General features: G+C 46.1%; 2 protein-coding genes across 14 annotated transcripts in view; both read left to right on the top strand.

Annotated features, from left to right (window-relative positions):
* Nucleotides 1–13,877, top strand: part of ablim2 (actin binding LIM protein family, member 2) — a 743,081-nt gene that overhangs the window by 415,346 nt on the left and 313,858 nt on the right. For all 13 annotated transcript variants that reach the window (XM_070871382.1, XM_070871385.1, XM_070871380.1 and 10 more), the window contains one exon: nt 1,966–2,053. In XM_070871382.1, the coding sequence (XP_070727483.1) occupies nt 1,966–2,053 (88 nt within the window). The remainder of the gene's footprint in view (nt 1–1,965; nt 2,054–13,877) is intronic.
* LOC139233823 (histone H2A-like) lies at nt 4,125–4,647 on the top strand. The gene has a single exon (XM_070864387.1). It carries the CDS (start codon nt 4,125–4,127, stop codon nt 4,512–4,514), a length of 390 nt encoding a protein of 129 aa, XP_070720488.1. The 3' UTR covers nt 4,515–4,647.

Below are 13,877 nucleotides of genomic sequence, written 5' to 3'. Positions count from 1 at the left end.
TCACTCTGTGACCAGTTATCTTTATTACCAAGATCACAAGTGATGAAGGTGGGTGGAGCTTCCCCTTTTATACCTGAAAGTCCAGGTTAGGAGTGTCTCCCACAAGTTCACCCCCTTGTGGTCAATGTTCTCAAGGTGTACAACTTAGGTCAGCGTATACATGGGTTACAATAATAGTTGAATACATGACAGCATACATTTCAAAAATATGCTATAAGTACATTTCATATGCTGTAGCATTTGTATTTGCTAGGGATTAATCGGAGCAGCAGACAATAATTGTGTGTGTGTAGAATAAGATTTTTTTGTTTCATGTTAAGTGGGCACAGAGCTTTTGTCTCACAAAGACTGGGACTCTAGTATGTAACTATTTGATCAAAGGCAAATGTTTCATAGAATCATTGAATAGTACAGCACAGAAAGAGGCCATGCAACCCATCAAGTCTACGCCGACCCTTTCAAAGAGCAATCCAGTTAGTCCCAGTCCCTTGCTCTTTCCCCATATCCCTGTAATTTTTTCCTCCTTCAAATATTTATCCAATTCCCTTTTGAAGGCTACTATTGAATTGGTATCCACCACCCTATCAAACTGTGCATTCCAAATCCTAATCACTCGTTGTGTAAAAACATTTCTCCTCATGTTGCCTCTGGTTCTTTTGCCAATCACCTTAAATCTCTGCCCTCTCGTTTCAGTGGCTATAAAGCTAAGGGCAGCTTCTAATTAATACAATCTCTGCTGGTGGTAGCAACAAACTCTAGGGGAAGAAAGTAGTTTGAAGAATTGATAATGATGCCAACTGCCCTCAAACCTGAGGTTTTTCTGAATCTCAATTGTAGCTTCCAACTAGTGGGACATAGATATGAGAATATTCGAAACCAATTGGTAGCTCACAACTAATGCTACTTGTCGGTGGGAAATTAGTATATGCTGTTGGGAATTATTCTTGTTTGATTATTCAACATAGGATGGAATTCAAAAGAGAGCAGGATCATTTGAGATCTCTTTTTAAAAAAAAACACTTGCATATATCAAAATTGGCAGATCAAGGGCTGAGGCAATGCAATCCCATTTTAGAGACACGAAAATAACATGAAGAATAAGCTGTAAGAATTATTTAATATTCATAGATTTTCCCACAGTGGCAAATTCTAAATCCACTGCTCTGATGAAATTATACCCCAATATTCTATTGTATGTTTACCAATCAATCAAGGAAGGAATTTTAGAAATAAGATGCAGCATGGAGTAGCTTAAGACTATGCTTTCCCCTTACAGTTAGCTCCTGATCCCAGTTGTATTGCTTTGGCGAATAACTGAGTAGAGGTGAGGCACTGCCACACAGTGAAGGAGGGAAACTCAGAGGGAGAGTCTTGGTGGACACTCTGTGTACCTCCCAGTAATAAGGACAGCACAACATTAACAAGGGTCTCCATAATCATCAAATCAGTTGAGAAACTTCGAGGGTTGGAAGAAGTGGATAAAACAAAGAAGTATCACAAAAATATTTCAGTAGATTTGAGCAAATGTCAACAGGTGTTTGCTGAACTCTAAATATAACTTTTTTTTTTGTCCTCTTATTTGTAAGTTATTTTCCATCCTTCGGTCTACTGCCCAGTCCCCAGATTTAATTTATAACTGGTAATGCGCTATAGAAGACAGCACTAGAATTTATGTGAGAGTTGTTGCGGGGCAGAGAGGTTGAACACGTCACAAAGGAAGTTAAAATTCAAATTTACCCTTAGGCATGTGCCGCCAATTTCCGGGGGGGGGGGGAGATTCTCCTTCTCAAGTTACAGTGGCCAGTCAGAAGATTGATGGAAACTGTGTTTACTGAAATTACGACCAAGAACCCCCGAGAAAATTTCTGCTAGTAGTATTTTCTGAATATTATTAGACAATTGAACCAATCTGAAAAACTTTAACATTTTGAACTGATGCTGTTCCACCTAATTTTCTCTTTTCAGGCAGGAGAAAAACATTACCATCCAGACTGTGCACGATGTGTCAGGTGCGAAGAGATGTTTGCAGAAGGGGAAGAAATGTATCTACAAGGTACAAAAACTAACTAACTAATATTCCTGAGAGATCATCATGGCCTGTTACTTATTGTGCCTAGGGCATAATCAGGCTGCTCAAAGCAAACTCAAACTTTTGCTTCCTGCCCGTAATGAGAAATATCTTGTGTCGACATATTTCTGCACGATCATGTGAAGCTGTTGATGAATATGATTACCACAGAGGCGATCAACTCAGTACCATGGTCAGAGTTCTGACAGCAAAAAGCCAGGTTAACTGAACAAATCCTACTTAGATAATATGGGCTCAATTTTCCCCAGGAGTTGCTCTGTTTTTTTTGCAGGAGGCTGCTTTTTCTGGCCTAACTTAAAAATCCCCAGTTTCCCCAATCAATTTGCACCAGCGTAACTCACTTAGTTAAATTTTTTTTAGGTTAGTTTTTTTTTCTCAAAAGGTGGCGTTACCAGCCACATACACCAGTTTTGGCCATTTAGGCAACTTTGGCCAGCTTATAGTTACTCCATTTCTACTTAGGCCAGCGTATGTGGTCACTTGAGAAAACTCTTGCGGAGAATTAAAGAAATCGGCATAGGTAAGTACATCGGAGGCCATTCGGCCTGGGATAGGGGCGGGAAGCAGAGAGGACCTGGACCTGAACCAACCAAGCCTTAGGGAACAGACTTGCAAAACAATCCTTCCTTCGCACAATTAAAATAATAAGAAATAAAAAATTAAAGTCCTAGCTTCAGCATCAAACTGCAATTCACCTTTCTGCACTCGGCCCGGGACTCTCAGAACGCACACAGGAGAACTCACAGAACTCACCAGCAGGCAGGAGAACTCAGAGATCGCACCGGGAGGCCATTCGGCCTGGGCTAGGGGAAGGAGAATGAACAGGGAGGCCACTCGGCCTGGCTAGGGGCTGGAGCGATCGAACTGGCTGGCATCGGGTTACAAAAGGAAGCATGGTTGAAATAGGGCAGGGATAGGGTTGGTGATCGGGGGTTCAATGGGGACAAATGCACATTGGAAGTAAAAATAGGAAGCACTTAAACCCACTCCATTAATTTGTCTTGCAAGTTAAATTAAAGAAAAAGACTTTTATAAAGATTTTGACATTGTACAGCACTCCATTCACATAAACATGGAAAAAAATATTGCAAGATGTTTTAAGACACAAACTGTGGTATTTCTCTTTTGGTGTTGATGAACTTGAGCCTTAAGTAACAAACATTTCAATTGAAACTTCAAGAAAAAGAGTTTTATAAAGAGCTGTAAGGCAGGAGTTACCTTGGAGCTGCTCCTGCTTCGCACCTGTAACTTCACCAAAAGTGCAGTGGAAACCCCGTTTACAATAGCATCAACTTGCAAATGGCCGATTGCCAACTCGCAACACTACCGCACATGTGCGACCATCACTATTCTCCACTGCACATGTGCAGACATCCTGGCACATTTTCCAGCGCAGAACGCAGGCTCCGCCTCCCGAGGCGACTGGCCTCGCTGCGCGGCTGCAGTGAAGAGGCTAGACAGCGTTCAAAGTTGGAACATTTTTTTCCGGAGCATCTCCGGACGTATTTAAGCGGCGCAACTCGGGTAAGTACGCTAAAAAATGGGCTCGGCCAAAATTGAGCCCTGTGATTGGACGAACACCATTAACTGAAAGAAAGTAGAATCAAAACAGAAGCACGAAAAGGAACCATTCAAAGAGGTATTAAAAATGAAAAGTGCAATTCTGGACTGTTAGGTTTAAATGAGCAGTTAAACTACTTAATTGTTATATAATTCAATGGCCTGGACAGGTGGGTCTGGGGGTTGGAAGGCATTCGAGAGGATGGCAAGCAGTGGCCAGCAGCAGCCCGTGGTTTTAATGTGGAGCTGGGAGGACCACTTACTTTTTTCGTGACGGCCACCAACTGTTTACTTTAAGGACCGCTGGTTAGGCTGCATGTAGACGAGGTACTCCTGAAAACAGTGGGCCTGTGCCTGCTGTGTTCAGGGTAAACCAACTTAACGAGGCGTTAGGCCCCTTTTTAACAAATTCAAAGGGTCTAACACCTGTTTCAGGCGGCCGGTCTGTCAGAGTCACTGAGGGTCATTGAGCGAGATGTCGGGTCGCAGTAAAACCGGCGGCAAAGGGCGCGCCAAGTCCAAGACCCGCTCCTCCCGGGCCGGCCTGCAGTTCCCGGTCGGCCGCATCCACCGCCTGCTGCGCAAGGGTCACTACGCCGAGCGGGTGGGGGCCGGAGCCCCAGTCTACCTGGCCGCCGTCCTCGAATACCTGACCACCGAGATCCTTGAGCTGGCCGGCAACGTGGCCCGCGACAACAAGAAGACCCGCATCATTCCCCGCCACCTGCAGCTGGCCATTCGCAATGACGAGGAGCTCAACAAGCTGCTGGGTGGGGTGACCATAACCCAGGGCGGGGTCCTGCCCAACATCCAGGCAGTGCTGCTGCCCAAGAAAACCGGACGCGTCAGCAAGGTTTACACCTGAAGACCACAAGAATCCGATCAAATCAATGCAACAAATCACAAAGGCTCTCTAAAATGCGCCCACCTCGTCTTTCTAAAGAACTTCATCCACATTCTCTTCCGATTTACTTTAAAGAACTTAACGGGTTTGCCAGAAAACTCTGTTCGAAATTAACGATCTGAATTCGTGCTTGACATGAACTAAAAAAAACGATCCAACGCAATAGTTTGTCACATTTAACCGGTGTGAATAGCACGATTGACACTTGGCTTTGTAATCAAATTTATTAAAGATTATTTGTAACTTCAAAAAAAAATATGACATTGGACATGTTTCTGACGTGGAGGTGAGCCCCCTAAATAAGATCCCTTTGCATCCATTTTCCATCTGAAAAATGGGTACACCAAGATCCAGTTATGCCCCATATGGTTTTTAATTCATTTGCTTGTGGAACTTTTTAGAGTTTTCTTGCTTTGAATTTATCACTGTTGACAACAGTTTCTACATTTGGTAAATGTAGCTGATATTAGCATGTTCAATTATTGCTTTTATTTGGTATGTGTCTTGTGTGTTGCTCACAGTCGATATTACATTCAAAGGGGGAGAAATTGGGGTCATTTATGCCTCCCGGGGGGGCGCTAACAAAGGACGCAAATGACTTTTCGCCCAGGTGTGGCGCCGCTAACTATTCCCGCTAAATTCTGTGGGAGTTTAGCAGCGGCGGTAACTGGCTGCGCCAGCAATGGTGACATCATCTTCAAGCACAGCACCCTATTTTTGCCCCAGAACTAAAATTGGTCCCAGCCCCTTGAAACAGCGGTGACAGCGACAGCTTCAGGGGACGTGAATGGGGTGGCAGGTGGTTCGCGGGGCGCAAGTTAGAGGGGAGGTTGTGAGTGGGTCAATAAAAAATGTGCTGACTTACTTGCTCAATAAGCCCATTGCCGCTTTGAACGCGGCGTCCGTACTGCAAACTGCCAGCCCGCTTGAGTATCGGGCTGGTGGCACGGAACCCCATTCCCCGGTAGTCCAGGTAGGGCCCCACAGAGTTGACAGTTTGAGCATTAATGAAGGGGAGAGCCCCTCCTAAGTGGCAGCGCTACATGGCCCAGTGCGTAGCGCTGTGCCCCGCTCCCGACCTGTCCGCCCCTTTTTATTGCACTCCACTTCCTCTCGATGGTGGTAACCCCAGTTTTTAGAGTAGGGCCTGGCACAAAATGTACCACCTCGCAGATGTTACCATCCCCAAAAGGGTTACAACAGAATTTCTCGGCCATATAATTGCCCCAAGATATCAACAAAAACTTGCATTATATTGCACTTCTTGTATATGCCTATGTTACAACAGTAACTATATTTCAAAAGTACTTCATTGACTGTGAAGTGCTTTTGGGCATCTTGAGGACATGAAAGGCAAGTTCTAAAGATGTATTAGAATGTTTAGCAAGGAGGAAAAGGTCATTGATCAGAAAAATGGAAGAAAATTAGGAGGAGAGTGTTGTGTAGGCATGCCTGTTCACTGTGTGATGTCTGTAACATGTCATGCAACATTGAATGTATCCTTGTACTGTACATACCTTACCGATACACTAGAGGGTGCTTTTGCTGGAGATCCAGGTATTGTCTGCACACGGTAGGTAACCCAGTATAAAAAGGAACACACAGCTTGTTGTCAGCTCTCAGGAGCTGCTAATAAAAGACTGCAGGTCTGCACAGTTAAAGTACCATACCCTGCCTCGTGGAGTCATTACTAAAGGTGCCTACATACACTACAACTGGCGACAGGAATACGGGATCACGAACTACACGCTCAACATGTCTAACCTCAGCAACTTTCAGCAATTTACGGAGGGGGAGGATTAGGACGCTTTTGTGGAAAGATTGGAACATTTCTTTATAGCCAACGACCTGGACAGGGACACACCGGCCACACTACCGAACAAACGCAGGGCCATCCTGCTTAGCAGTTGTGGGCCCACCATCTATGGTCTCGTCAGGGACTTACTAGCCCCGGAGAAGGCAACCACCAAGAGCTATGAGGAACTTGTAACAATCATACAGGAACAACTAAAACCGAAAGAAAGCATCCTCACAGCCAGGCTCCGGTTCTATACTTACCGGTGACTTGAGGGCCAAGAAATTGCCAAGTATGCTGCACACTTAAGAAGACTAGCTGCACCGTGTGAGTTTGGCGACCACCTTAATGAAACACTAAGGGACATATTTATCATCGGAATCGGCCACGAAGGCCTCCTACACAAATTGCTCTCGGCTGACATCATGGTCACCCTGCAGAAAGCAATTCAAGTGAGCCAGGCCTACATGGTTTCGGCAGCGACTCCAGGCGAATACTGACCCAGGACTCTAAACCGGCGAGCGCAGTGCACCGCATGGATACTTCTAAAGGCAGAAATGCTGCCCCGAGTTCCATAATCCTGAGTCCGCCACATGGGGCAAACCGGATGGCCCCGTGCTGGCGCTGTGGAGGAAACCACAAGGCCCACCAGTGCCGCTACAAAGACTATGCATGCAAAGGCTGCAAAGAAAAAGGGCAACTTCAGAGAATGTGCAGAAAAAGCCGTACTCACTGTGTCTTTGATGAGTTGGCTAATCACCGGGGCTCCGACACTGATGAAGATGAAGCTGCTCTAATCCTGGGAGAGGAGTATGGAATCTTTACCTGCTCCACTGGAAGTTCTCCGTGGATGATGGAAGTGGACATCGACGGGGTCCCAGTCTCCATGGAGATCGACACAGGGGCAAGCCAGTCTGTGATGAGCCAAAAGACCTTTGAAAAAATTTGGAGGAATCCTGCCACTCGACCAAAACTGTCTCCTGTCCAGGCAAAGCTGCTCACCTATACCAAAGGTAAAATCCAAATCATTGGCAGTGAGAACGTCCAGGTCTCCCAGGGCAGCGTGTTGCACAAACTCTCCCTGTGGATTGTAGCTGCCGATGGTCCCACGCTGCTGGGCAGGAATTGGATGAACCAAGTCCACATCAGGCGAAGTGGTGCTGTGGAAGAAAAGAGCACCACAGCCTGCCTGCAGCAAGACCACAGAATGACTGCAGCACCACAAGCATGTGGAAGAAAAGAGCACAACAGCCTGCCTGCAACAAGACCACAAAATGGCTGCAGCACCACAAGAACGTGGAAGAAAAGAGCACCACAAAATGGCTGCAGCACACCAAGCAGCAGACCTGCATTCAAAATGGCCTCTTCCATGCCACGAGTCAACATGGAGGAGCATCATGTGACATCGAGCGGCCAATCGGATTTGAAAGCTCCCTTAAAGGAGACCGGTAACCAAAAACATTTAAAGGGGAAGTTCCAACTATTTGAGTACACGGACTTTAAAGCTAAAGATGCAATTAAAGAGTGCAAGTATGAAAATGTATGCAATGTAACCATGGATTGTGATGCTGGTTTAACTAATGTGACTAATGAGATGAATGCAGGTGTAAGTAAGATTAAGAACAAGTTTATTATGCTTAACAATAATGATAGAGATTGTGAAATGCCTAATGTAACTATGTCTGTTGAAACCAAAACACCCAAAAGTGATGCAAGTGCTAGAATGTATAATGCAGGCTCGACTATGTGTGATCAGAACCAAGGTGTCATGTATACCGGTAGGACACGGCCAAAGGACATTGGGTCCTACAGGGAGCATGCTAATGCTAATGGAATCCCCCTGTGGGAGACCCCCAGGTCCAGCAGGCTACCTGACCATGTAGCCTGGACCTTTGGAATTAATGTGATGCCCCACATACATGCAGTGGGAGCAGACCCACTACAAGACAGTGGTCAATGGGCAGCCCAGCCACCACCAATGGCAACCGGCACCAGACCAGTCCTACAGTCCCTGGCCATCAGGGCCAACACCAGAAGCAAGAGGCCAATACCCTCCAGCTTCCCTGGCAAACCCTGGGATGACCCGACCCTCATCCCCATTGGTGGACAAGGAGCCCACCCAGTCTTGTGGCCCTGCCCACCACCCCACAACTACCCACATCACAGTGTATACACACCACCCACTGCTGCTGTGGCTACCTCCTCGAGGGATCCCACAACAGTGACACCCACATGGTCTGTGTGTGAGGGAGGGGAAACGTACAAGGCCAGCCTCAAGCACAGGGGTCACACCTGGCAACCACACAACCCTCACCACAACCTCCCATAGCCCACCACTGATCACCTCCCCTGGTCATGACAGTTAGAATATGAAAAATGCTCAGGGGGGAGTCTTGTAGTGTAGGCATGCCTGTTCACTGTGTGATGTCTGTAACACTGTCATGCAACATTGAATGTACCCTTGTACTGTACACAGCTTACTGGTACACTAGAGGGTGCTGTTGCTGGAGACCCAGGGGTTGCCTGCACACGGCAGGTAACCCAGTATAAAAAAGAACACACAGCTTGTTGTCAGCTCTCAGGAGCTGCTAATAAAGGACTGCAGGTCTGCACAGTTAAAGAACCATACCCTGCCTCGTGGAGTCATTACTAAAGGTGCCTACATACACTACAGAGAGAACATAGGCATGGCAGTTTGATCCTTTTGAGGTGAAGGCATCTCCGGGAGCTGATGGAGTGCTCATTTTGTGCTGCTGCCATGAATGGACGCATCATGTGAGACACGCACACCAGCTCTTCCACTGGTTACTGGTAATCAGTGGGAGAAGAGACTGCCTGGAATCAGAACGATCCTTAAATCCCTAAGACAGCGTTCCTCTAAGATGCTGCCCTGTATACTTTGTAATCCAGTTGACATTGACACCTTCAGATAGTTCCCCCAAGACCTGCAGTCCTTCAATCAGTGCCTCCACATTGAGCTAATTGACTTGCCTGGCTCTCTCATGAAACAGAGGCAGGTTTACTGATGCTCTTGCAGCTGCCATTTTCTCCAGGCTGCCATGTAGTGAATTAAAACCCTCTGGACTGTTGGCAAACAGCAGGACAGTAGACTCCACTGCTGTACCAGCCATCTGCCACACATGCTTAGAGACGCTAAGCAGAACCTCCACATGTGCCTGATCTTCTGTTTGCATCCTTTCCTTCATGACAAAATCTCTGCTCTGCAGCCAGGAGCTGAAATGTCATGCTTCTGCTCAACCATATCAGGCTCTAAATCTTGCATCCTGGTGCTATGTGTCTCACCATGTGTCAGTTCCTCATATACACTAACTTTGCCCCCTCAACTGGTTGTTTTTAGGCTGCTGAGTGCAAGGGAGAGGGTGAATGACGGGGTGAGTAAGTGGTCTCCAGTGTTGCCAGAGCTAGAGGGGACCACAGTGTTTTGCACCTCAGCATCTTCCTCAGCTTTCTCGTGGCTTGAGCTTCTGGAGGAATAAACAATCTATTAACTTGGGTGTGCATAAGCAGCATTCTGTCTTAATGAGCAACTTTAAGGATCTCTTATGAGAAAAGTGGTAGCTGATGGAGAGATTGAAGAATACATAGTAACAGTAAATAAGAAAAGGTACATGTTATCACAAGCCCACTGAAGGCACAGTGACTCTCACATCTTCATCTCCAACTGCCAGGTAAGAGCTGAAGCCAATGATTGCTATATGGTGTTAAATGCTGAATGTTTGCAAATCCACGTCCAGTGGCCTGGCATTCCGTGGCATTTATTTTGTCTGTTTTTGCAGGAGGAATACATAGTGTTGATTGGCTGTTGCATTCTGGTAAAGAAGTTATGCTAAACTTGTGTAGAGAAGTTATGTTAAACTTGTATTGAACCTTGGTTAGATTGCACTAGGAGCACTGTGTACAGTTCTGGTCGCCATATTATAAAACTGATATAGAAGCACTGGAGAGGATACAAAAAAGATTGACAAGGATGAAACCAGAACTGTGCGAGTTTATACCAAACAAGAAAGGATAAACAGCCTGTGTCTCTTTTCTCTTGAAAAGAGAAGGTTGAGGGGTGACCTAATGGAGGTGTCAAGTGAGAATTTGATATGCTAGCACACATTACAAGATATAAGACACCACATGAGTAGTGACAAGTGATGGTTCCATGTGCTACCCCAAAGGGCAATGCTTGATTTTTTTTGTCAGGGAATACCCATGCACTTCTCCCTGTTATTCAACTATTTGCTCTGTTGTTCTTCTGAAAAGACCCTTATCTTTGCTGACCAAATGAGATTATTAAACTTCTTCCAACACTGTAAGGGGTCCTTGAGGCTATAGAGATCCTACTCACAGCCATAACGATCTGTTTAGATGTGGTCTGTGCTGCTGAATGTAATGGCTTTGTCCTCTGGACTTCAACAATGGCATCCCTCTGTTCTATAATTTGGGACAACAGCACTTCCACACCAGCCTCAGAAAAGTTAGATGCTCCCTTTTTCCCTTCTGTTGCAGCAGCCACTTCACTCTATTCCGATATCCTGTTCAGCCCTTTAAATTACATGCAGCTTTTTAAATAAGAAAGTTGTTCCCGTGCTCTGCTCCCTTCCCGAATTTCCACTCCACCCGCACCCCACTGGCATATATAGAATTCCTGCCGATGAGAATTGTGCCCTTGTGAAATGACATGACTCTGGGACTTTGAACAGTGTCGGCCTCTTCTGTCTTCAGCAGACGTGTGTCTCATCCCACCACACTGCCTCATCAGGGACCCAGGAGTTTAGGTTTGAGACCATGGGGTTAAATTTGAGAGCTCCATTTTTGGACGCACCCCCCTGTACAGTGTTAACATAACACACAAATGGTGAGGTACGAGGCGCAATGTTCCCATTTACCCGCGCGGCTGTGTAGATGTCTGAATCTCCCGCGCAGGACGCTTGCTGATTTCTCAGTGGAAAAACTGCGCATGCACAGAAGTTCAAATGGGCCGTACAGCCCCTTAAAGGGGCCACACCCCCCCCAAAATTAGAGGGAACATTAACAAGGAACCCTGGATATTGGGCCCTGGACCACTACATAATAAGGACAGTGCTCCAGAAGCCGGCAGCACATGGTAGGTGTTTCAAATTCTTGCATTAAGTTGTTGCACTTTGCAGTTGAGGCCAGGGTGAAGGGTCGGGTTCTGGAAATCTGTTTGAGGTGAAGGGAGTGTCGGTCAGGAGATGGAGTCCAGTTTTGGATGAAGGGATGGGGGGGTGGGTGTAAGATGGAGTCAGGGCCGTAGACAAGAATTGGAGGTTTGGGGCAGGTCGAGGGGTGGGTGTGGAGGGCCGGGGGGTGGGGGGGATGCCTGGAACTCGGGACCTGGAGCGACGATGGTCAGTACTTACCTTTGTTTTATTTGCGCAATGCTTATAGTTGTTTTTTCCTGGGATGGGATCAAGGGAAACCTGCATTCTACCAAGGATTTGCAATGGATGTCAGACCCATTATTTGCATTTGCAAATGGTCTAACGCCTGCTTCAGATGTAGATAAACAATGCCTTTTTTTTGTCCTTTCCCAATATGGCTGGAGGTGCACTTCCAGTCAGATGTGTGCACACCTTCTGGCCACTATTTTGATGCCTTAGGAGGCACAACAAAGACATGGGGGATTAAACTGGGCTGCATAGCACCCAAATTCAGTCACTACATGGCCCAATTTAACACCACATGTCTTTGTTGTGGGCAAGGTACTGAGCTGACATAAGGAAATGTCATTTGATATTATAAGAATGGCCTAATTATCAAAATGCTTCAACAGTTTGGAGTAATTATTTTGAAACATAACTCATGGAATATGGAAGAGATTTCCACTCAGAAATGAACTCCACTCTAGTCAGCACAGTTTCAGATTTTGAGAATGATTTCAATCCTGCTGGTCAATTCATCTTAGCAGTAGAATCTGCAGGTCTCTCCTTTTCTGGGTATTTAAGACCACAATCAAAAGTTTGGACAGGTTTGTGTGTGTTTTTTGGCCTGGCATGAACTAGATTTAGTTGTGTCATATGCAAACATAAATCCAGTCTTATGCACCCCATTGTTGCTGCACTGGATATCTGTGTTCTTCCATTCAGGGAAGGGTGTGGATGCGAAAGGGGTCATCAGTGTACATGCAGCTTTCCAATTACACCAACCTAATTTCTCTTCATTACGTTGACCTCTGCTTCAGAGGTACAAATTTTTACGGTTAAATAGTCACAAGCACTACACCATTTTCATAATTCCATAAGAATTAGCCATGAACTGTATTATTAATTTTGCATCAACTTTTGAAATTTATACAAAGTCAAATGAGAGGAGAAATAATCCTCTCCCAACATTCCTGTCAGAAGATTGCAGTTGCACAATAATGGAAGTGCATAGGAATTACAATAAAAAATAAACACATGGATTATATTCATATCAACTTCAAGTACAAATAGACAATTTGCATAGTTGTATATCACAGCTCATTAATCTATTCATTTAATTATTATACAGTCTTAAAAAAAGCAGACAATGGGCTCAATTTTCCCATGATTTGTGCATTTCTTTTGGAGCAGGTTGCTTTTTCTGGCCTAAAATCCATAGTTTCCTCAATCAATTTGCACCAGCGTAACTCATTTAGTTACTTTGTTTTAGGTACGTTTTTTTTCATCCAAATGGGGCGTAACCAGCCACCTATGCCAATTCTGGCCATTTAGTGAACTTTGGCCAGCTGATAGTTAGTCCATTTCTGCTTAGGCCAGCGTATGTGGCCTCTCGAGAAAACCCTTGCGGAGAGTTAAAGAAATCGGTACAGGTAAGTAAATCAGAGGCCATTCGACCTGGGCTAGGAGCGGGAAGCCTCGGGGCCAGGAGAGGGTCGGCGGGGGAGAGAGCAGACTAACCGGTAAGCCCTTTGGCCAGAGTGCCAGAGAGGTTGTTGTGCAGTAATTAAGACTTACCACACCATTAAAAGGATACTTAAGACTATAATGGACAAACCCTAACATTTTTTGGTGAGTTTAGTCCGCATCTACGATGTTAATACAGGAACTTCACGCTGTTCAATACAATTCAATAGGTGAAATGCCATTTTTGGGATGCCTCTCCTGGCCCCGAGTGCCTTCCCGGTCTGCTCCATTCCCCGCCCGTAGCCCAGGCCGAAGGGCTTGCAGGTCAGTCCTTTCCCTCCCCCGCCAACCCGCTCCTGGCCCCGAGTGCCTTCCCGGTCCGCTCCGCTTTCCGCCCCTAGCCCAGGCCAAATGGCCTCCGATTTACTTACCTGGGCTAGGGGCGGGGAGCGGAGCGGACCGGGAAGGCACTCAGGGCCAGGGTCCGTGGGGGAGGGAGCGCTTCTCTGTAAACCCCGTAGAATAGAAATACAAAAATGTGCACTTACCTTAAGCTGCTGCGCCCGCTTGAGATCCCGGTCCCGGTCTGGAGGCCTTTCGATTGCCAACTCGGAGCTATACTGCGCATGCGCGTCCGTTGCAGTGACGTCAAAAATGTACGTTTTTTTTCCT

Source organism: Pristiophorus japonicus, chromosome 2 (genome assembly GCF_044704955.1).
Source record: "Pristiophorus japonicus isolate sPriJap1 chromosome 2, sPriJap1.hap1, whole genome shotgun sequence".
Classification (NCBI taxonomy): domain Eukaryota; kingdom Metazoa; phylum Chordata; class Chondrichthyes; family Pristiophoridae; genus Pristiophorus; species Pristiophorus japonicus.
The sequence above is the reverse complement of the archived record's forward strand: the minus strand, read 5'-3'. Positions and strand labels throughout refer to the sequence as shown.

Excerpts from the sequence above, each read along its gene's own strand:
- LOC139233823 (XM_070864387.1), top strand. The coding sequence starts at position 4,125 with ATGTCGGGTCGCAGTAAAACCGGCGGCAAAGGGCGCGCCAAGTCCAAG.